This window comes from Amphibalanus amphitrite, unplaced genomic scaffold (genome assembly GCF_019059575.1).
Source record: "Amphibalanus amphitrite isolate SeventyFive unplaced genomic scaffold, NRLGWU_Aamphi_draft 000335F_arrow, whole genome shotgun sequence".
In the NCBI taxonomy this organism is placed as follows: Eukaryota; Metazoa; Arthropoda; class Thecostraca; order Balanomorpha; family Balanidae; genus Amphibalanus; species Amphibalanus amphitrite.
The window spans coordinates 418017-439911 of NW_024881830.1; the positions used below are offsets into that span (position 1 = coordinate 418017).

Here is a 21895-nt window from a genome sequence, read left to right on the forward strand (position 1 = left end):
ACCGTGCATTTTTAAAGATCCCTGATTCTCGAGCAGACAGCCACTATTGTCGTGTGGCGATTTTTTTGTAGGCAAGATCCACCAGGTCCCTTCTTTCTTTCTATCCTCGTCCCCGTTCGTATTATCCTGTTCCGGGTGACGGTCACTCACCATGCAGGCAGGCACTGACGGAGGACAAGCCCGAAAGGGACTACCCTCTGGGATGGCGGTTTGAGCGGCTGGGTCGCCTATCCGATGAGGATATTTTCGTACCCTGTTGATGGGCTGAGTGTAACTCTGGACACGGACGAACGTCAGACATATAGTCCGTGAGGCACTTATTCGGCAGTTATTACATACCATCTGAGTCGGTACAGATATTTTTATTCGTACATCTGCATGCGCGTAGTATCCTGATTTATAGTTTTGCGTATGCATGTTCGATGTTTGTTTCGCGTTTTTGCCTCTTTCAGTGCGATTACCGCTTTTTAGCATATATGGGTAACTCCATTGCATTCCGGCATCGCGGTACAAAACGTGACTGAATATTGTCATCACTTGCAGGTTCGGTCCGTGGAAAGGCACTACATAGCTACAATCCAAACAATTACAGCATGGCGTCGAGTGTCCGTTACTTGCAGTTGCATGGTTGACTAGCTGTCTTCCGCAGGAAGGGCGGGCTATAGACTACAGCACAGTCGTAGTGGGACGGTCATATAACGTAAGCACTAAGTGCCGTCTCGTAGCACCAGCAAGGCATATTCTAGCGTGCCATGCGACTTGGCTCTCCTTCAGTAGCCTTCACGCTGCGGTCTCGGCTGGTTAGCGGATTTCGGCGACTCTCAGAGCTCCGGTCTGCTGCGACCGTAGAGACACGATATTCCCGCCTTCCAGCGGCTGCTGACTGCGGCTGCCTATCGGCTCCACCGGCGACGGGTCTCCTCAGCGCTGCACGGCCGGCTCGGCGGCGGGCCGTGGCTGCGTCTGCTCCTCCACCGGGTCGGGCGTCACCTCCTGGAACACGGTGGCCAGCTCCTCGAGCAGCGTCTCGTACCGGTACGACACCCGGATGTCGGGCAGGTTGGTGCGCGTCACGTCGTTACCGGCCACGCCCTCGCGCGTGTAGTTGGGCCCCAGCCAGTGCTTCTTGGTCTCGTGCGGGAAGCCCGACTGGAGTACTGAGTTTCGGCACAGCTCGGACATGTCGGTCGAGCTCAGCTTCCACACCTGCCGGCCAGAGGGTGATGTCAGACGAGCCAGAAGATCTGGCAGTGCGGTCGAGTGATTCAAAAGCCGGCGTCGTTATCGTGAGCATTCCACATCTCTACGAGCTCGCAAACGTCAACGTTAGCCGCGTTTGATTCATTTCAATGCATGAGATGCACTATCACCCTGCGTAAGAATATCATCTACATTCTACACTCTACGTGGTGAATCGCTCGAATGTGGGTGTCAGTGCTCTGACCTGTGCGGCGATGCTGAACTCCTCCATGAGCGGCTCCTTGGTGAAGTGAAACTGCAGCGGGTCGTCGGTGGATAGGCTGACGTTCAGACCTCGCGCCAGGTACTCGGGCAGCGGGTTACGGTGGTAGTTGAGGAACAGAGAGTTGTTGCTGAGCGGCGACATGGCCAGACCGATCTCTGCCAGGTAGTACAGGTACTGGAGCACCGGTACCTGAGTGTATACGGACAGCTCAGTACGTGACCGATCATGGGCAGTTCAGTAGTAGACATTGACAGGGCCCGGACTGATCAGCATGTGACCGAAAATGGTTGTATACCAGCAAAAGAAAAAAAAGATCAATGTAATCCGAAACCAACACTGTGGAGGTATTGCTCACTTTCAGAAACACTTGTCTGGTTTGAGGTTGAGACTTGAGACACGGGCAGCTCAGAGCCCAACGACGCCTATATGACGCTGCTCACCTTGCGAAGCGCCAGGCCGTGGTTGATGGACTCGGCCATCATGAAGGCGCAGACCATGTGGTTGACGGCGCCGGCCTCGCCGCAGTGTGGCCGGAACACGAACGTGTTCATGCCGCGCTCCCTGTGGGAAGAATCGACAAGGTATTGGCAACATTCGTGCTATATGGAACAATCTCTTGAATTTCGGGAGTAAAAGGGCGGATGCACCAGTGCCTAGAAGAGCTAAATCATGCTACTCCACGCAAAGACAGCGAATGTTCGTCATCATCTAACCCTGAATCTATCATCCAAGACGCCTTGCTATCGCTCAACTATCAGCGATGCCATCTGCAACATTGATTCACATGGATTCCCGGGTGTGTTGTGAGGATCACTCAGCTCTCGCTCACTCGCGAAGTGCGTTGAGGGCGGTGAGGTTGGCGAACGTGTAGTAGATGTAGTAGGCGTAGGGCGGGTTCTCGGCCTGGGTCCAGTCCTCCGGCAGCGGGGCGTCCCGGTCAAACACAGTCATCTCCGGCTTGCTCTCGTCATCGACCGAGTCGAAACCAGCCACCTGCCAACAGGCGGAAGCTCACGCTTTGACGGAGCACACTAAGATTCGTACAAAATCAACAGCATAGCATGTTGACAAAGATCCGTCCTCAAGAGTCGCCAGCATGTAACATTGGACCGTATACGCTAGTGATGTCAATTACGGAAAATCGGAATACCGATACCAAACCAAATACCAAACAAAACCACGGGAAAATACCGAAACCAAACCAACTTGGGAAAATGAAGGAAATACCAACTTTTTACCGATTTCTTAGTCTCTTATACATTAGTGTGGGCTTATGATACCAACAAAATACCAAACACATTACGATTGAAATACCTAATACCAAGTTGGTATCGGTTTGGTATCGGTATACCAAAAAGTTGGTATCCGATTGACATCTCTAGTATACGCACATGCTGCAGGAAAAGGTGCAGTTCCGGATGAGACTTCGGGTTGATTGACACTTCGAAAAGAGGCTTGAATATGTAGCTTATAATCTCCCCGAAGTTTTTCACCAGCTTGTTTGAGCGGTAGATGTCGCTGAAAAAGTAACAGTGCAGTGGACGTTAAGCTCTCATCATGCCAATAAAAACTGCAACTTCCGCCATCGCGGCGCCCGTTGCCCGTTGTCCGTCGCTGCCCGTCATAACGGGTGTCTACTAAATAATGAGAAAATTTCTAAGGAGTTGATACGCACCTTTAATGGTAACACGTAATATGCATAATTCACATGATTAAAGACCAATCTGTTCCGAATGTTAAACACACAAAATGAAAACATGACATCCCACGGTCAGTCGCCAGGAGGACGTTAAGCATGCAACGGTGCCGAGTAATCTTCGCCAATCTGAAGGAAAGTTACCGATCTATACCGGAGAAGACACTTATGGCTCTCTAAGTACAAATTAAAGGTTTTTAGCCCAGTGCCAATCGCATATTTATGATATTTCGGACAAGAGGAAACGTTCAGCATGCTAGACAAAAGTTTGAAGTGGCTGTAACTCTGAGAGTTTCGCCACAGAAATAAGATCCCCTGCTATGGGGTGCGAAGGACAAAGTGAGGGGTGTCAATGTGCCTGCTGGCGTGACGCTTTAATATTTGTCACTATTATGTCGTGGTTTCTGCTTTAGAAAATGTGCAATTAAGTAACTGAGGTACACACTGACACCCGTTATCACCATAGCGCAGGAACGCAGAGAATAACGGCGTTTGCGTCGGCCGTTCAGGGGCACGCTGTCAACTGGTCGCAAGGCATGGAGATGGTAATGGGTGACGAAAGCTGTTTGGCCTTCCCAGGAACAGAAATGTCATCTGTTGCCGGTTTGTATGCTCCTGTAAGGGGTGATACAACTGCAACCTGAGGACAAGTTTCCTTGCCGGTTTCCAGCTTACTGATGTGGCTAGACGGTGTCTCCGGAAGGGGAGGTACTGCCAGTCATATGCCCAAAATGAGTTAACATGTGAAGGGTGTTTTAGTGCGAGGGACGGCTGGAAAAGGTGTCAATTCCTTATTTTTGGGGGTCGCCAAGGTCATGCAAGACGTAGACTGCCCAAGTGGTGGCTATAAGCTCCGATTCGACTTAGTTTTCGGCCATTATGCCTTTAAAACCATCACAATGCTGGAGGGGGTCGGCGTACCCTTGGAGGATCGAGAGGACAATTCACCCTGCGTGTCGCAGCTTTGGCCGCTTTAAGACTTGTGAGGCTTGGCCAAGAAAGAAATATATTCAGGGGACTAGAGACCATAGCTTTGGACCGACATCTGAAGACGCGAAGTCAGAAATTATCGGTCTCGTTTAACGCGGAGGTGCCGCGACGTTTGATCGAGGGGGTCGGGTGGCTCGTGCGGCCTGACGTGAAACATGATGAACTCAGTGCGATGCTTCGGAGGTTCTTGACAACCAATAAATAGGTGCATCCGCATGCGAATTTTGAATGATCTATGTTACGTAATTACCGAGATATAGGCCTTTAAACTTTTTCTCATTATTTAGTAGACACCCGTTAGTCTTGGCACCTGAACTAGTTAACAAACGTTGTCCGAGTAAACATTGTTGTGGACGTTGGTCGCGTTACGCACGCTAGTTAACGTTACTCACTAGAGTTTGGGAATCTTGACGAGTCATCGAACGTTGTCATGGACGTTGGTCACGTTACCCACGTTGTAAACGTTACTTGCTAGAATCTGGACACCTGGACAAGCCAGACAGCGCTACTCACTGGAGTCTGGGCACCTGGACGAGGCAGCGAGAAACTCAGCGCCTGGAGAAGGCAGCGAGCGCTACTCACTAGAGCCGGGGCACCTGGACGAGCCAGCGGACGTTGTCCGAATAGACGTTGTTGTGGACGGCCCACTTGGCCAGCTTATCCCACTCGTCTTCTGAGCGGCCGTAGATGGAGAGTCTCAGCTCGGCCGACTGGTACTTGCTCTCCTCCAGGTCCGCGCACACCTCCTGAGATGCAAACAGCATGGTCAGGAAACGCATCCTTGGACTGGAAACGAGACCGTAAACCGGCCATTTTTCATTATCCTGAAGGCACCTAATCGAGTGAGTTGTTTATTGTCGGTTCCGTCTTTACAGAAACACACCTGCATGATCTATTTTATACACATACCTTGATGATGTCGGCGAAGTACCTGCCGTTGATGTGGTTGTCCGTCTTCAGGAACACCTCCCTGAGTCGACTCTCACCCACCGGGTTGTACTTGGCGTTGAACTTGTCAAACCGGTGAAACGTGTTTCGATCCTGTCGTCAAAAGATGCAACGGAAGTTGCGTCAATGAATATAAGGTTGCGTATTGCGCTTGTATCAATTTTACAACTCAAGTTTTGGTGCCCTAACCATTGCTGATTTAGGGAAATATTTGTGGTAGTTCGCACCTCGGTTTCAGGAAGACTGAGAAGCTCGAGGACGTTAAAACAGCAAGTCCAGTTCCTTACCGCATGGACGTCCAGCATATCGACGTTGAGCTCGTACGGCGTCAGGCCCAGGCTTTCGAACACTTCCTTGAGCGTCATCGCTTTGCCCTTGTTGACACAGACGATCTCTTCACTGTTTGTCTTTACCATTTTCTTGATGAAGCGCAGCAGGTGCTTTTGGTTCATACAGCTCGACGCATGAATGTGCGTGTCCACCTGATGGACAAAGTCGTTTCAATATTGCATTTTTATACTTTATATTTGTAAACGTGTGAAAGCCGTAATTACGTTATGCGTCATCTGGAACATCCAGAGGTATCGAATAGCGACGACATTTGATGGTTGGTTTGACTTCGTTAGCAGTGTGCCAGTTTAGTCAAAACTCAGATTGGAAAGGAATGATGGCTATTGTCCAAGACATCCGGAAGCATATAGATATAAAACCTTGACATACATTACCTTGCGGACATTGTAAAAGTCCCTGTGGGGCACCGCCTTCTGCGCGGCCAACTCCCGGAGTTCGTTCAGCAGCACGTGCAGCTGGAACTTGGAGGTGAGATACGACAAGCGCCGGTAGCAGAATGACTTCCTGTGGAAATGGAGCGCCAGCCACCGTCGCGACGTAATGCTTACGGATCATCACGGTACGAACGTTTAGACGTGAGACGTTTGATTTCGCTCAAAGTTGGACCGATTTGCACGATGACATACATACAAACAAGAACCGGGCGATTTAGTTTCTTAATTGGACTATTTTTACATTCCCAACCCGAGTTAAACATTCATTTGAGTCGACGTGAGACGTAAGTTTCCCGTTTGTCTCACGTAAATCATTGATTGTTTCGTCGTCAGAGCGAACTGTAAACGTTTGTGACTTTCAGGGGCCTACGGAAGCTCGATGTTATGCCACGACTTACAGCGGCCCGTCCGCGATGATGGTGCACATAAACCGGAAGTCGTCGAAGAACTTGTCGATGTCCTGGTAGGCGTAGTCTCGCAGCATCCCGTCGCTGTTGTAGACGTGGTAGACCCCGCCGCTCATCCGGCACGTGTACTCGGCGGCGGGCGGGAACTCGACCGCCCACGGGTCGTCGGTACCCGGCGCGTGCACCGAGTGCTCTGCGGCAGCCGACGGGGACGGCACCTGTGGTCACTGGTCAGTACTATCGAACCGGTCACCGAGACTGCACCTAGCAGTCATCGGTCATCGATACTACACTTTATACGGTCGTGTGACTGAAATGATGACGTGCGAAGCGAGATAAATATCCTTCCATACGGAATGTATGGTTCCTATAATGCCGCTTCTCCATGGGTTGATACAAAGATCTTTGGCATGTTCTGCCACCGCTAACTACTAGCCGGCGCCTGTAGTGAGTCAAGACACTGGCCCCTCGCCCCTCTCCCCTCCTGACCACGTCTCTCACCGTGAACGTGCGTCTTCACACCGTGCTGCTGTGTGGCGGTGGCCGGTACAGTACGCAGAAAACGGGCCGCCGTGGCCGGGAACGACTGCTGTGACACGGACATATACTGCTCGCGGATGGCCAGCGCCCGCACCAGCATCTGAGAGGCGTTCTGGATGTCCTCAGTTGTTACCTGCACAGCAGTCAGCAGCAGGAAACCAGGGCCCAATCTTACCAAATGCCTTGAATGCGCATTCACGGCATTTGGTAACATTCAGAACTATCCCACATTCACTTATTCATTCGTTCAGGCAACATTCATAATCATTCACGCTATCAAAATCATTGGACAAGATTAGCGGGATGTAAATAAAAAGGATATCATTGATATCAGTGCCGTTAACTCCGACCAGTGCTGCCAAATCCTATTCACGGCATTGGTAAGATTGGGCCCTGGCTACGTCACAGGAGCACACAAAAAAAAACGAGAAGGAGGAACAAAGAATGTCGTGCATTGATGTGGGTTGAAGAGCTGCATCATGTAACGTACGATTTAACAAAGGGAAATTGACGTCTTTTTAGCGATTCTTTCTATCTTCGACTTAGCTTTTCGCAAAACAATTAGGTACTAAAAGGAAATTGAGCTAAATCTGAGCTAAATGGGTTGCTGTAAGCAGGGTTACTTTTACAGGAAAAGTTGAGAGGGGGAATAAAGTTCGGGGCAAAGGCGGATCCAGGAGCATCTGAAAGGGGGGGGGGCAATGCCATTAGGTTTTCGTTAGGATGGAGCCCGCAGAACCTTACCTACCCCCAAATCCTAGGTATTCTCTCTCCGGATTTCGGCCACTTTATTTTGGAAGGTTGCCAAAAAAAGCTAAGAAATATACGCACCTACCTTGGCTGAGGGGCAGGGGGTCCCAACTTGACTGCGCCCTTGCAAATGCAAATCAGTAGTATCAACATATACCCCGGCCAAACATTAAGTAGCGCCTTTCTAAAGAGAGAGGTTAACCCGCGCCCTGATGGGGGGTCATTTTGGCCCCCTGTGGGTTGTTTTTAACAGCGAAAAAACTGCGGCGTGCAGCGCCGCCAAATTTTCAGTAGGACCTTACCGGGCATCAATTTGAAACCTTCACACAAAATTTCAAGTCTTAGGTCACCTCAGGTCAGGAGTAATTGATGTCAAACTGAGGTTATGTTCGAGCAAAAATGAGCAAAAAACATGAAATTTTTAAACGCTCACAAACGTTACAGTTAACGAGCAATTTCATATGTGGTCTATATGTGGTCGTGTAGAGAAAAGACGGCGCTACAAAACTGCCATCTCTACAACTACAAGGTGGGCAGCGATATCCGAACAAAAACTAATGAAAACTTGAATTATTTCTATAGTGAGCACTGCAGTCAAAATGCCATTGGGAAAGCCGGCCGTGATGAGGTATTTTTTTTTTTGCGCCCTGCTCTGCACGCAAAGCAGATGAACGTGAATGCTGCATAAAGAGAAAACAGTTATTTATTTCTCAAAGCTTTGATGCCTATGGGACAAAAATAGCATTGTTTTTTCTTCAATGATTCCGGTTTGGAGGATGGTTCAACACGGCCATTGTCATATTGGGACAAAAATGGAGATGTCTGGCCTTGGCGTCGATGAAAGTGAAAATAATCGTGAATAAATGGGCCGTTTCTGAGAAAGAACACGGATAAAAGGGGGTCCAAAAATATGCTGGCCCCTTCTTTTTGCGTCAAAGGAGGGGCCATGGCCCGTTGCCCCCCCCCCCCCTGTATCCGCCCTTGGTTCGGAGAGGTCATCCAGTCCCCCGGTTTCTACGCCGACGCATGTGCCGATATGTCAGTGAGTGCGAAGCGACAAGACAAGAGACGGTCCCACCAACCATCCGATCGGTTCCGGATCAAATCTGGAGTTCCCGCTGCACTAAACGTAAAATGGTTAGATGGAACCGCAAATTGAAATTTAATAATTATCTAAGCGTTGATTGATGACGAGAATCTGATAAACGAAGACTAAAGATTCTGAATAGCGAATTGATTGAAAATGGACTCAAAAATAAATTTGAAAGGGGGAAATTCCCCCTTCCCTCCCTAGCCGTTGAGACACAATTTGAAAGGGGAGCGGAATTTTCGAAGGGGGGAAATTCCCCTCTTCCCCCTTTAAAAGTTACCCTGGCTGTAAGTACTGGACAGAAAAAGTTCAAAATTGAGGTAATCAGAAAGTGGCTAAAAATGGGAACTTCGGAAAATAACCCGGAGACCGGGGCATTGACATTGTCATGCTGCAATGACGGCTCCTGCGTGCTCACCTCTATGGAGTCCTCGCCGGCGATGAGGACCCGCTGGAACTGCGGCACGTAATCTCCCGGCTCGGTGGCGGCTTCCTCCTCGGTCTCCTGACCCGGCCGGTCGGCCCTCCGACTGGCCAGCTGGTCACTCAGCAGTCTATGGGAATACACAAACGGTGGACGAGATGGGCGGCGGAGGATAAGATGGGATAAGGGGTAAGAGCGAAAGGGTTACATGGTGGGTAACTGGTCGATGGGATAATGGGCAAGCAATGGTTCAATATGGATGCGAGGGTCAACTCAGTGTCCCAAAATTTGTTGATTTGGGTGTGAAACGACATCCCAATGAAAATCATTTTGCACTCTTACCACCAATTTTTCAGAGCAATTTTCTCCTCCCAATTTTACCGAGGAAACCATTTGCGAGGATGGTTGTTTTACATCATACATTTTGCCACACTTCTATAGAAGTTTATGCTATCCAGGGTTGTATACCAATCAAGTCGATTGAATTGATTGATTTGTTTCAACGCGTATTTTGAGTTGATTGGATTGAGTCGATTGACTTTTCGAGATGACTGGTTGACTGACTCGTTTGACTTTAGCGACTGGTTGACTGATTTGATTCCCGAAAATTAGAGTGACTCGTATGATTGAGTCGATTGAATGGAAAGTTCAAATAAGTTTTAGTTGAAGAAAAATAATGACACCAATTGATGACACCAAAGATCACAAAACTACACTGAAAACTGCTTGTCATCACAACTGCAATATGGGGTAGATGGCTAAATAAAGAACAGGGCCTAAACAACATGAACAGCCAACATTGACTTTCAACTGCAATAACTGCTCCAATCCTGGTGATAGAACCTGGCGATGCACCTACCTTCCTTTCTGCACTCAGCAGGAAACGTTTTTTTAATCCAGATGAGTAAGTGCAAGGCCCTATATACTAATAAAGTGTGATTAATTAATAATTCACATCTCCACATCTCCTCAGAAACAACCCACTGAACTCGATGGTTGGTTGGTTTGGGTTAAGCACCACATCCAGTGGACCAAGGCGCTAACCGGAACTCTCACGCTGTTCCAAGCGGTCAGGTAGCCCACTGAACTCTATAAATATCTGAAACCCCTACAAAAATAACTGAAACAAAAGCGCCGTTTTCGTCTCGCTGATTACGTTTACGTACAATCACTCGTACAATTAAAGGGACCCTCCCACCTTCAAAAAAGTTAATGAATTGGCATGAAAGTGATGTCGCTCGGTTCAGAAAGAGCAAAAACGAATATCTACCAAATTTAATCGAAAAATATTCACCGGTTTTCAAGATATTAGACTTTTACTTTTGTTTACTTTTTGGGATCTCCGCTGTTCCTAGCGACTTTATTTGAAAGTGCGGCATTTGTTGCGCGCAAAGCAGCATATACCACCGCGTGCTACAAGACGTTTTAGTCAAATTAATGACGGACGTTCGAAAGCCTGATGACGTCATCAGATTCCCGTAGTGGTTAAGAGATAGGGACCACGCTGGTCCCACCCTGCAAGTAAAGGGAAGAAATTTCTTGAACACCATAAAGCTGCGGGGGTTGCGACCAGGATAAATGGTGGTTTCTGAGCCTGGCCGCAAACTTGGCTATCTCAACTCAAAACTAATGTTAAGGTGGGAGGGTCCCTTTAATAGCTAATTTGCTGCATTGTTTAATTTGCAGCAGAACGTTTGTTGATCCTTTTCTCCTGAGAGCCTAAGCATAACATATTTAATATGTTTCATTTTCCTTAAAATATTTTACCGAATATTATTAAGTGTTTTTATTTCAAATGAAATAATAATTAAAACGAAATTGGTGCTGTACAACCGATTTATTTTATGATGATCTACCATACTACATGATAAACAATGACGTCATCTTACCAAAAAGTCAAAAGAAGTAGAATAAGGATTTATAAAAGCTTAGCATACTTATTGGCAAAAGTGCGTTCGGAGAGACAGATTCCCGGGGAATATTCCACGCCGGCATGAAATTTCCGCCGAATGTGCCGTTCGGAGAGCGATTCCCGGGGAAAGTTCCGCGGAACGGACGCGGAAAGCGCGGAATCTAAAAAGCATCTCACGCGTCGTTCCCGTGAAGATGGCGGCGCCCATCGGTATGCTCGAGTGAGTATATTATTGAATATAAATGGATATTTCTTGCGTTTGTTTCCACCCTGATCAGTTTTATTGCAAATCCAACAATTGATAATGCTTACTCAGTTGTGTGATTGTCCTCTGAAGCAATGAAAACGATAATTTGAAGTGTTGTGTTGTGTGTGTTTGGGGTGGGTAGGGGGGGCACAGTACAGATGGGACTTTTTGAAAATAATTGTGATTTTTCTTAGTTGTTCTTTCTTCAAGAGCTTCATTCTTATTACATCTTGCCATAGATGTAGCGTTCCAAATAACCAAATAACCCAAATAGCCCAAACAAAATCCCACGAACTCAACTTGGCGCAGTAGCGCCGATCCTTGAAATTGGCGGTATGGAATGTCCCTCTCCGAACGCAACATGGGGAATTTTCACGATGACGGGGAATATTCCGCGCTCTCCGAACGCACCCCAAACGTTTTCGTTGTTTCGCAGTCGCGCCGTGCCGTTTTCCCAGTCCCTGTCCTCTCCATTTCCTTTTAAATATATTTTTAATCCTCATCCCTATCCCCCAGTCCTAACAGTTTCAAATTGTATTACAATAAAATGTTTTGAATTCTTCACATAGGTACCTAACATTGACATGCCACGACCAGAATCGTGGACCGCTAAATACTTCAAATCTCTTCCTTCCCAATCTGACAACCTCCCATGTCTCAAATACACACAAAATGATTTTTCAGGCTGCCCGTCAGTCTCTGTCTAACCGAAACCGTCACATGCATGATGCAGGTAAGATATTTATTTCTATTTCCCTATGGTTAATATGTTATTGATGCATATTATCCATTAAAATAGACATGGTGTAGGGTAAATGGCCAAATCACGAACACTGCCAAAATCCGAGCAGCCAACTTTCAACTGCAATATCTGATATTTAGTGTAAATGGAGTTGGAATATGGCCAAAATTAAATTGACAACTTTTAGGTGAGAGGTGGTGATTTGGGTTAAGGGGCGAGTCAACTACTGGGTCATTTTGCACCCATTAAATGAAACTTCTGCTCCAATTCTACCCATTGAACCTCAATATCATGATCCACCTGTCCATCACTATATAGGTATCCTTCCTTATTACATAGAAACTTTGAATGGCATGGCAATTTATAATTTTAAATGACAATATTTTTATGTTTCTTCTGTAGGTAGGTAGGTAGGTAGGTAGGTACACCAGACTGCTATGGACACTTTTCCAAGTTGGTGGGACAAAAAACCTAATGTATGTCTTGGTTTGAGTCGTTTGATTGAGTTGATTGATTCCTTTCATTGTCGCGTTTGAGTCGATTGAATCAATTCCCGAAAACTGCTCTGACTTGATTGATTTGATTGGTTTCCCAAATTTGTCGTGATTGAATTGATTGCTATTGATTGAGTCGTATACAACCCTGATGCTATCTATCTGTTTTCACTCTTTTTGGGCCTTATCTGACCAGCTATGCTCCACTCTCATCCCCCTTATTGCTGATAAATTTCTCCCTCCGACACCCAAGCCAAAATGCAGTTCTGGGACACTGGGTCAACTGGTCGATAGGAGAAAGGGATAGGTAAAGTAATTGTTCGATAGGCTTAGCGAAGATAACCGGTCAATGAGATCAAGGAGCTGCAGCGGCTGTCAACCTCCCCCTCCCAAATGGCGGGTCTTCCGTGCTGTTGGTTACGGAGGGAGCCTGGTAGCACCCAGCTCCGTGGTGCACGAAACTATGGAGCTAAAAAAAGAAACTGACGATGTGCAATGTGGAGTAGCATGCGCAATGACAGTGATTATAAACGTATGAAATGCGCTGCTTCATTGTATTTAAAACGACATAAATCGACTCAAGCTTAATCGTCCATGCCATCGGGAGTGCGGTCAGCCGTCTACCAAACATGATCACATTACAGAACGATGTTACTGACATTGCAATAATTCACAATCTACTATATGCAAGCAAAACTATCAGGGTCGTCTTTACGTCTCACAGACATTTTATTCTTTCGTTTTAATTGCACCTGTTTTATGCTTACATGACGTTATGCCGCGTCATGAGACCGTTTAAATGGCAATGTTTGGACAATGAAGTCATAACTGTTATGCTCACACACCTATACATAATCAATACACGCGGTGCTGACAAGTGACAGTGTTGTCGCCATGCTACGGTCGAAGCATTTGGTGCTGCAATCGAGCCGTGTGCACCGTGAGCGATTCACTTCTTCTTAGCTTTCATTTTATATGTTATTGGCATGGTGAAAAAGATGAGGTGTTTGCATATTCAGTGCCTGAGCATTAGGTTTACTGTGTCAACCTAGACAATAATTTGTGTAATCATTCTTTTTGTTCCATTAGGTAACCCACGATACGCATTGAAAAGGTTATTTTCAGAAAGCATGCGATGTCATGTAAGGATGTATGCATGCTTGGTCAGCTGCGAAGCTTGCGAACTGCTTAGTCAGCTGAGATATGAAAAATATAAAATAATTGTAAAAAAAGAACTAGTCAGTAAATAATGCGCCAAACATAGCCTATACTTACTGATCGGCCGGCCAGCAGCAAGGTTCTCTGCAAAGGCAATCATTGTCAGTTCCCAATTCGGCAGAAATGCCGCTATTGACTGATGGTTCCTATCAGCCATCGCACTCCGATCGGTACATTGCACGAGTCCTTCGACGGCTGCATGAATGCTACGCAGCAATAGGACTGTCGATTATGCATCGATCAGGAACTCCACCACCACGGAATATGAAATAACAGTCTTGAATGTGATGGCGTGCAATGCAGCCTGGAAGTGAAGAGAGCAGAAGTATTGGACAGTCCCGATACACCGTAAATAATTTTGCGATGTCATAGACAAAAAAGACTATTTTACAGAAAACACGGGGGTGGAAACATGTTAGTGAGCTAAGTTACCAGCCCACCTTTGGTTCATTACGCCGATTCGACCTTATATTACATGGGTAAGGAGTGTTCCGGCATGCTAAATCGTTCAGAGCCAAATTACATATTTCACTTCACGATCGCTCTTGCCTACCTATCTACAACATTTGGATGCACTTTTGGTCATGACTACCAGTGGATGATGTAAAGGGAGCCAGTGGCGGCGAAACACCTTCAATTAAGGGGGGGGGCACTGCCGACTTTAGCCGACTTTCCATGCACGCCCATAGGGCTAATCTTAAAATGCCAAAATCAAAGGGGGGCATGGTGCCCCGGTGCCCCCTCGTTCCGCAGCCTATGAAGGAGGGACCATCGACGTTGCTAATGTTGGGGAGCGGCGGCCGTTCGTATCGGCCGCCGGCAGCGTGCACCGGTGTTGCAGTCTGCAGTCCCGGCCGGCTGGTGACGTATGTGACGTGGCGACCGCTAATTGGTCGGCGGGCGCCCAGCCCCCCTATATAAGGCGGTGCATCGCCGGCGGCGGGCAGTCGCTGAGCGGGTGGCTCGGCGGGTGGGGCTCGGGGCTGAGCGGTTGGCTCGCCAAGAGGAGCTCAGGGATGAGCTGGCGGAGAGTCGGTCCGGCCTGATGGGCAGTCAGTGTATTAGCGTGTAATGAGCCGATGTGCACAGATCAATACATTAGTTAACTGAGCCGTGGTGTTTACCCGAGAATGCGTGTTCCGAACAACTGGCGCGGTCGGTAGGACGGTTCGGACACTAGCGGACACGCATTCGTTGGGTTGCACCATTTAAAGTAATTTTTTTATTTCTATTTCATTTTGAATCGGCTCAGCAGAGTAACGTAACATGGAGAGAGAACTTTTACTTTTAGCTAACTTTGAAAATTTCACGGGGGTAAATAATCAATCATGGGGTCGGTGGTACCGACGGTTTCGGGCGAAAACGATCGCGTTCTCCGAAGAAAATCGGATGCAGGGCCTGGTCAGCCTGCTGCAAGATGGAGCCCTGGACTATTTCGCCTCGCTGTCGGAGGAGGTCCAGAGCAACTTCAAGCAAACTGTGGCCGCACTGGAAGCCCGTTTCGGCACAGCAAAGAACGCGATGCAGGTGCACGCTGAACTAGCAAGCATCCGACAGCAGCCCGGTGAGGCGACACGCGATTTCGCCGACAGGGTACGCCAGGCAGGCCGGGAGGCATACCCAGGGGCGAGAGCCGGCGACCCGTCCGTGGAAGCGACCGTCGTCAGCCGCTTCGTATGCGGCCTCCGTGAGGAGCAGCTGCGGGTGCGGGTGCTGACGAAGGACCCGGCCAGCCTCATCGAAGCCGTGAAGGTCGCCGATAAATTCGAAAGGCAGCAGGACGCACTCCGAGCAATGCGCCCGCCCAGCGAGGGCGAGGCGTTGGCGGTTCAAGACCGGGACGCGCCCGGCACCACTCGGCTGGACGCGCTGGAGAGGATAATTGGAGAGCTGCAGCGCGCTCTGCAAGCCCTTGAGACGGCGGGAAGGCGGGACGCCTACCGCACGGGGCACGGGACAGGGGCGAGGAACCCCCAACGAGGGCCACGAAACCCGAACAGGCGGGGTAGCGGGCGCCGCTGTTTCTTTTGCAACAGCCCCGACCACTTGGTCCGCGACTGTCTGGCGCGGCACACACACGCAAACGAGCAGGTGGGGCGGTTCGTCACACCCGGTTATCAGCAGGCGGGCCAGGAGTGGGCGGAGCGCCCCCGTGGTCCGTCCGAGGAGGCCGTCGGATGGACGCCTTTCTGTCCCGGCTGCAGCCGTGGGGGTCAGCGATGGGCGGGACGCCCGCCTGCCCCGGCGACTACGGCCTTGGGCATGCCTGACACCCCGACGATGGGGGGCCGCACGGCGCACGCGGGCCACTGGCAGCGGGGAGCCGCACCGTCGATCGTGTGCACGGTACGATCAGAGAAGGCGGGCAGCGAGGCTCCGCCAACATCCCAACCCCCGCTCGATGGAATCAGGCATCGCGAGCAGCCGGGGACCGCGAACTCCGGTTTGGTGAGGCGCTGCTCACAGGTTTGCGCGCGGGCAGCGGCCCTCGTGACTTGTACCGCTCGGGCCGTCTTCAAGTCAGCAGGGTTCGACAAGTGGCGACACTGGCCAGCCCCAGTGACCCCATGCGAGGACCCGGTCGAGCGCGACGGGTCCGGGGCGAGCCGTTGCGGGGGCGGGCAGCCCAGCAGCGGCTGCGTCGAGGATACGGTGACCTCAAACGGGTCGGAGGCGGAGAGCGCGAGCCGCTGCGAGGGCGGGTCGCCCGGGGAAGCACGCGCCATCAGCCGTCCGGGCGTCGACGGCGACGCAGGGGACGCTAGTCCGGTGGAGTGGAGCGGCACGCAGAAGGCGCAAGAAGAGAGCCCACCGCGCAATCACGCCAGACAGCGCCTCAGCCACCAGACGCCTTGCAACACCTCGATGCCGGAAGAGTGGGGCAGGGCCCTGGACTTTGGAGGTAAGAACGATCGAGCGGGGAGACGGAAAAGGCCCACTCCACCTCCAAGGGCCCCGGTGCAGACCAAGCCGGCCACACGCCCCTTCGAGCGCAAAGCCGGTGACGAGCGCGACTTTCGAGCAGCAGCTGGAGGGCAGCCAAAGTTCGGCCTGCGGCACAAGGGCCCGTGGGGCCACGGAAGAAGAGAAGGAAGAGGAGCCACCTACCGAGTGCGGGACGGCGTCGGTAAAACCAAGATGTGGCACCACGACCACCTGAAAGCGTATGATGGACAGACGTGCGGTTTGCCGCGAGAGATGGCCGCCGCGTGGTGCGCGCGGCATCACCCAGATCGCGGCGCGGGGCCCGAGTCGCCTCCTACCGCCCTCGGCCCGCCCGCGCCGTACCGAATGCGGCGCGGCTGCCCCTGTACAGTGTCAAGCGGGGGTCCATGAACTGCGCGAATCGCGGGCGCGGTAGTGTATCGTGCACTGTGTCGTTGCGAAGTGTTGTACATACTTGTAAAATGTGAGCTGTCGTACACCTCTCTTGTGTAGGGGGGGTGTGTGTTGGGGAGCGGCGGCCGTTCGTATCGGCCGCCGGCAGCGTGCACCGGTGTTGCAGTCTGCAGTCCCGGCCGGCTGGTGACGTATGTGACGTGGCGACCGCTAATTGGTCGGCGGGCGCCCAGCCCCCCCTATATAAGGCGGTGCATCGCCGGCGGCGGGCAGTCGCCAAGGCCGTATAAGAGAGGTAGAATCATCCCGCGATTTCCAATGGACCGGTCGCTAAGCATTAGCGTGACGTCACTGGTGGAGACTGCGCGGCGCCCGGCTCCAAGCCGTACGTCTGGTACATTTGGCACTTTATCGTTGTTATTACTGAACGTAACGACAACTAATGACTCTTAATAACTTTTTTACCCACCTAAGGCTGATTTCCTTGCCGATGCATTGCCGACCCGAGCCCCAGGGCTGACAATCTTGGGATATGGGTCGGATGGGCGACCTCGCGACGGGAGAAGGAACGATTGCAATTGTTGTGTCCCGCACCGCCAATTGCATTCTCTATCTGCACCCGGAGGGGGGGGGGGGAGAGGGCACGTGCCCCCATCGGATCAGGGGGCCTCTCGGGCCCGAGGGGCCCTGAGACGCCAATTGGCGGCTGAGGGTCCACGCTGGCATTTTCGACTCAGAAGGGCCCCACAGGGTTCGAAAGAACACCTTATGTGCTCCGAATAGCCACACTTCTCTCCATAAAAGCCACACACCGGCTTTTTATTGTTCCTTGTAGGCATTTGAGGGCCCCTTGCCGGCCTCTCAGGGCCCATTGGCGACCTCTGAGGGCTACTTGCCGGCCTCTGAGGGGCAGGGCCCTTACCGGCCTATCAGGGACCAGCAGTTCTAAGGGTTCCACACACGCCTGTGATGGCCCCTTAACCCAATGGTTGAAGGCCCCCACAACGGCGCCTGCGAGGGCCCTCACCGGCGGCTGTGAAAGCCCCAAACCGGTGCCCAGCTGAGGGCCCCACACTGCCACCTCTCAGTTCAACCGGCACCCCCAAACCAGTGCTTCTTAAGGCCATATATCGGCGGCTCTGAGGGCTCAACGCCGGAGCCTCTGACGGCCTAAGACGGGACCTTCGCATCGGACGGTCACTCACCGGTGACTTTTGAGGGCCCCACACCGACAACTCTGAGGGCCCCCACCGGCGTCTGAGAGTACCTTGCTGGTCTCTGAGGACTCCACAGGGCTCCTGAAGACACCGCAGACCTCTTGAGGGCCCCTTGTCGGTCTCTGAGGGCCCCTGTCGGTTTATAAAGGGTTCGAGCCAGCAGCTTTAAGGGTCCCACACCCGACTGTGATGACCCCACACTCCACTGTCTCTGAGGGCCCACAATGGCAACTGTGAGGACCTTCACCGGCGCCTCTGAGGGCCACACACTAGCACCTCAGAGGGCCCACAGTGGCACCTCTGGGGCCCCCACCAATGCCCCTGAGGGCCTCATACCGGTACCTACCTGTGAGGGCCCACACCAGTGCCTCCAAAGGCTTCATAACCGGCGGCCCTGAGGGCACTACACCGGTGATTTTTGGGGGCCAACCGAAGGCACAACACAATCCCTTAGTCTCGCTGAGTTTCTATCCCAATCCCATACCGGCTTCTATCCCAATTCCGGCTCAACTAATTAGCAGCCCCCCCCCCCCCCATGGGTCAGCAGCGCCGCGCCGGTGTCGGTGCCGGGGGCCAGCACCATCGGGGCGGCAGTCGGCAACGCGCACTCAATGGTTAGCGCTTAGCACCGGCGGCTAGCGCACGCCCGGCGTGTTATCGGCCGTGAGCCGCTCCGAAACGGCTGCAGTAACTGGTCGATATAGGCAGTAAGCAGATGAGGAGATGCAGGTGGATTGATGACCGGCAAGCTCTTGTGTTTTACGAGGGCGAAGGGTCGAAGTCGGCTGCTAAGCCGTGAGCGGATTTTATCAGATACCGGTTCATTATGACCTGTATCCGGGTCCTGGTCCGCTGGCGCACTCTTGGAGAGCCGAATCACAGCAAAACTCCATCCGCGACTGTATCTATAGTCTATACGGCTTACGCTTTTCTGAAAACGTCTGCGTTTGGCCTTCTACGGGCCCGGCCGGCCGGACGGCCCCCGATTGGCGATCCACCAGTGACGTCACTGGTAGTGTTAAGCTGATTGGCGAATAATACATGGGGAGAACCGGGACGACATCCCCCTGGCAGTCGCTGAGCGGGTGGCTCGGCGGGTGGGGCTCGGGGCTGAGCGGTTGGCTCGCCAAGAGGAGCTCAGGGATGAGCTGGCGGAGAGTCGGTCCGGCCTGATGGGCAGTCAGTGTATTAGCGTGTAATGAGCCGATGTGCACAGATCAATACATTAGTTAACTGAGCCGTGGTGTTTACCCGAGAATGCGTGTTCCGAACACTAACACACCGCGAGTCTGTGAGCTCCAGGATAGGACTGACCGACCGAGGTCAAATGAATGTAGGTACACTACATTCGACCTGACCTCCAGCATTGTGGTGGCGGAATCAGCCCAGTTTCCGATTGACCTTGCGTTGGAAAATCGAGCCAGAGGGACATACCTACTATTTCGACGGTCTGCGCAAGGTATAGGATAATTATGTGCCTATTTATTGCTTGTATCTGCTGTTTGGGCCTGGACGATGGACGTGAATACATATGTTGACATACGGACGGTAGGACGCTACAGGAGTTAATGTCTTGACTGGGCTGTATTGATGGTGCGGCACGGGATGACGGCGCCAACCTCTCACCGTCTCTCACCTTTCGCTGAGATGTTTCTGCATGGCCAGCTTTGTCTCGATCTGCTCGATCGGGTAGTAGGGGAGCTCGTACGGGGCCGAATGCTCGTTGGGAGCCACCGAGCCAGACATGAGCGCCTTCACTACCTGTTTAGACCGGGGGGGGGGGGGGGGGGAGACGGACAGCCGTTAGAACAGGTAGACATGAGCGCCTTCAACACATGTGGAATGAATGTGTTTTCACGACGTCCACTTGCTCAGGGGAACAGCAGGGGAAGGAGAGAGACATCGGCTAGCGCCATGTTCACGGTTATAAAACAGTGCTCGGTTATACACGGTTATCCAACGATTATGAAACAGTGCATATGCCGGGAAAGGAACCGCCCGATGCGGGCAGACTGGTTGGGGTCGGATCGGCGGACTGACCGAGGCGTCCACGGCGGAGCGTGTCACCAGCTCGCTCAGGTCGCCCAGCGGCGAGCCGACCGTGTTTCGGCGGCTCCTCGACGGCCTGGCCATTCCTCCGGGCCGCGGCGACACGGAGCCACCGCCCGAGGCCACGTTCGGCGAGGTCGGTCGGAACGGCGATCCGGCCACCCCGGCCCCGTCACCTGCCAGAGAGGCGGTCGACGTGAGATGGAGATATCGCGGGTCGTCACAGCACCGGGGACTAAGGACTTGGGTCTTAGATAGGATCTGTCAGGGATCTTTTTTAGAAGCACGGTAGCGCCATTTAAGTTCAGTTTATTTTGACAGTTTTTAATTAACGATACCTATTCAGGTGCGATCATATAGCAATAAACTACAAGTGGAAAATAAACAAAGTAATGGCAGGGAAAGGATGCCCATTGTAAAATGAACGTTAACTGAAATATAGATGTAAGTTGTTCATCTTTTGACGATATATTATGCATCCATAACGGTGAGTTGCAACACGTATGGGTTATATTGAGATTTGAGAACGCTGATGACGATGAGTATGTCTGAAGCCCTGGCACGTCTCGGGTCCGTGGCTCGTCTGAAGCCGTCTCACCTGGGCCGGCTCGTGGCGGGATGACGACATGCAGTCCGCGTCGGGACGACATGCGGACCGAATCGGCCGGGTCGTCCTCCTCCTGGAGGGTGCTGTCGACCACGCTGCTGAAGCGCTGCATGGCTCGTCTCTGCAGCGACAGGGAACGTCGCCGGTTTAGTCAACTGCTCAGCCCTCACTGCTGAGGCACACCGGTGCACCTAATGTGTACAGGCTGACACGATGTCAACACTACCCTACTGCTTCGGATATATGCGTGCTTAGTCTTCGCTGTCTAGCCGAGCCGTCACCACACCTTGCTGCGCACCTGACCGCCTCGGAGAGCGGCCGAGGGCAACTGGCGCAGCCCGCTTTGTGGTGGCCTGGCCGAGCTCCCCTGCGTCAACAGTCGACCGGTCACTGCGCCACTGAAGGCTGGCGTTCGGCCAGCACTTCGCTGGCACCGGCTCCTCGCAGTCTGGTCACACGTCTATTTTAAAACTCAGACGAACTAAAACGCCCTACTGGTATGTTCGAAAACAAACCGTAATGAAAGCACAAGCGGTACTCACCACGTCGAGATAGAAGAATAGTGAAATAAAGAAGATGATGATAATCCAAGACAGCATATCGAACGTGCTTCCGTCTGTAATCCATGGCATATTGGGTTTTAGCGATGCTAGTCATAGAAATTAAAATCAGATTTTATGTTACGGATATGGATAAAATGAAACAGCCACATTTGCTTTACATCAAATTAATTAAATTTTGGCGAAGTGGCATCGAACCTGGCGCTACATTTTCACACGCTCGGGCGCTCGGCTTGGCTGGTTGCTATTTCTAGAGGTCGGCTTAAAACGGTTATATAGCCTTGCTTAAAACCTGGGCTTAAAATACAAATGACACAGGATGAAATGCCGATGATTCACGTGCTTTTTCTATCGTAGACTTGCGCAATTAACTATCGTCCGAATTCGTTACCTTTCGAAATCGATTAGGCTCGCG

General features: G+C 51.4%; 1 protein-coding gene across 1 annotated transcript; it reads right to left on the reverse strand.

Moving 5' to 3' along the window:
• Positions 1 to 348: 348 nt before the first annotated feature.
• LOC122388782 (AMP deaminase 2-like) lies at positions 349 to 21686 on the reverse strand. Its single transcript, XM_043380166.1, has 17 exons — positions 21463 to 21686; positions 20912 to 21041; positions 20305 to 20489; positions 19901 to 20025; positions 13766 to 13792; positions 9090 to 9225; positions 6793 to 6964; positions 6283 to 6484; positions 5825 to 5954; positions 5387 to 5581; positions 5061 to 5192; positions 4734 to 4897; positions 2857 to 2983; positions 2295 to 2458; positions 1906 to 2026; positions 1445 to 1654; positions 349 to 1206 (listed from the first exon to the last, which is right to left on the reverse strand). The coding sequence occupies exons 1-17, from the start codon at positions 21550 to 21552 to the stop codon at positions 922 to 924; spliced, it is 2595 nt and encodes an 864-aa protein (XP_043236101.1). The 5' UTR covers positions 21553 to 21686; the 3' UTR covers positions 349 to 921.
• Positions 21687 to 21895: the final 209 nt, after the last annotated feature.

Coding starts and splice junctions, on each gene's coding strand:
- LOC122388782 (XM_043380166.1), bottom strand. CDS start 21,552: ATGCCATGGATTACAGACGGAAGCACGTTCGATATGCTGTCTTGGATT. Junction 20,490..20,911: donor CCCGCCACGAGCCGGCCCAG/GTGAGACGGCTT, acceptor CCTCTCTGGCAG/GTGACGGGGCCGGGGTGGCC. Junction 1,655..1,905: donor ACGGCCTGGCGCTTCGCAAG/GTGAGCAGCGTC, acceptor GTATACACTCAG/GTACCGGTGCTCCAGTACCT.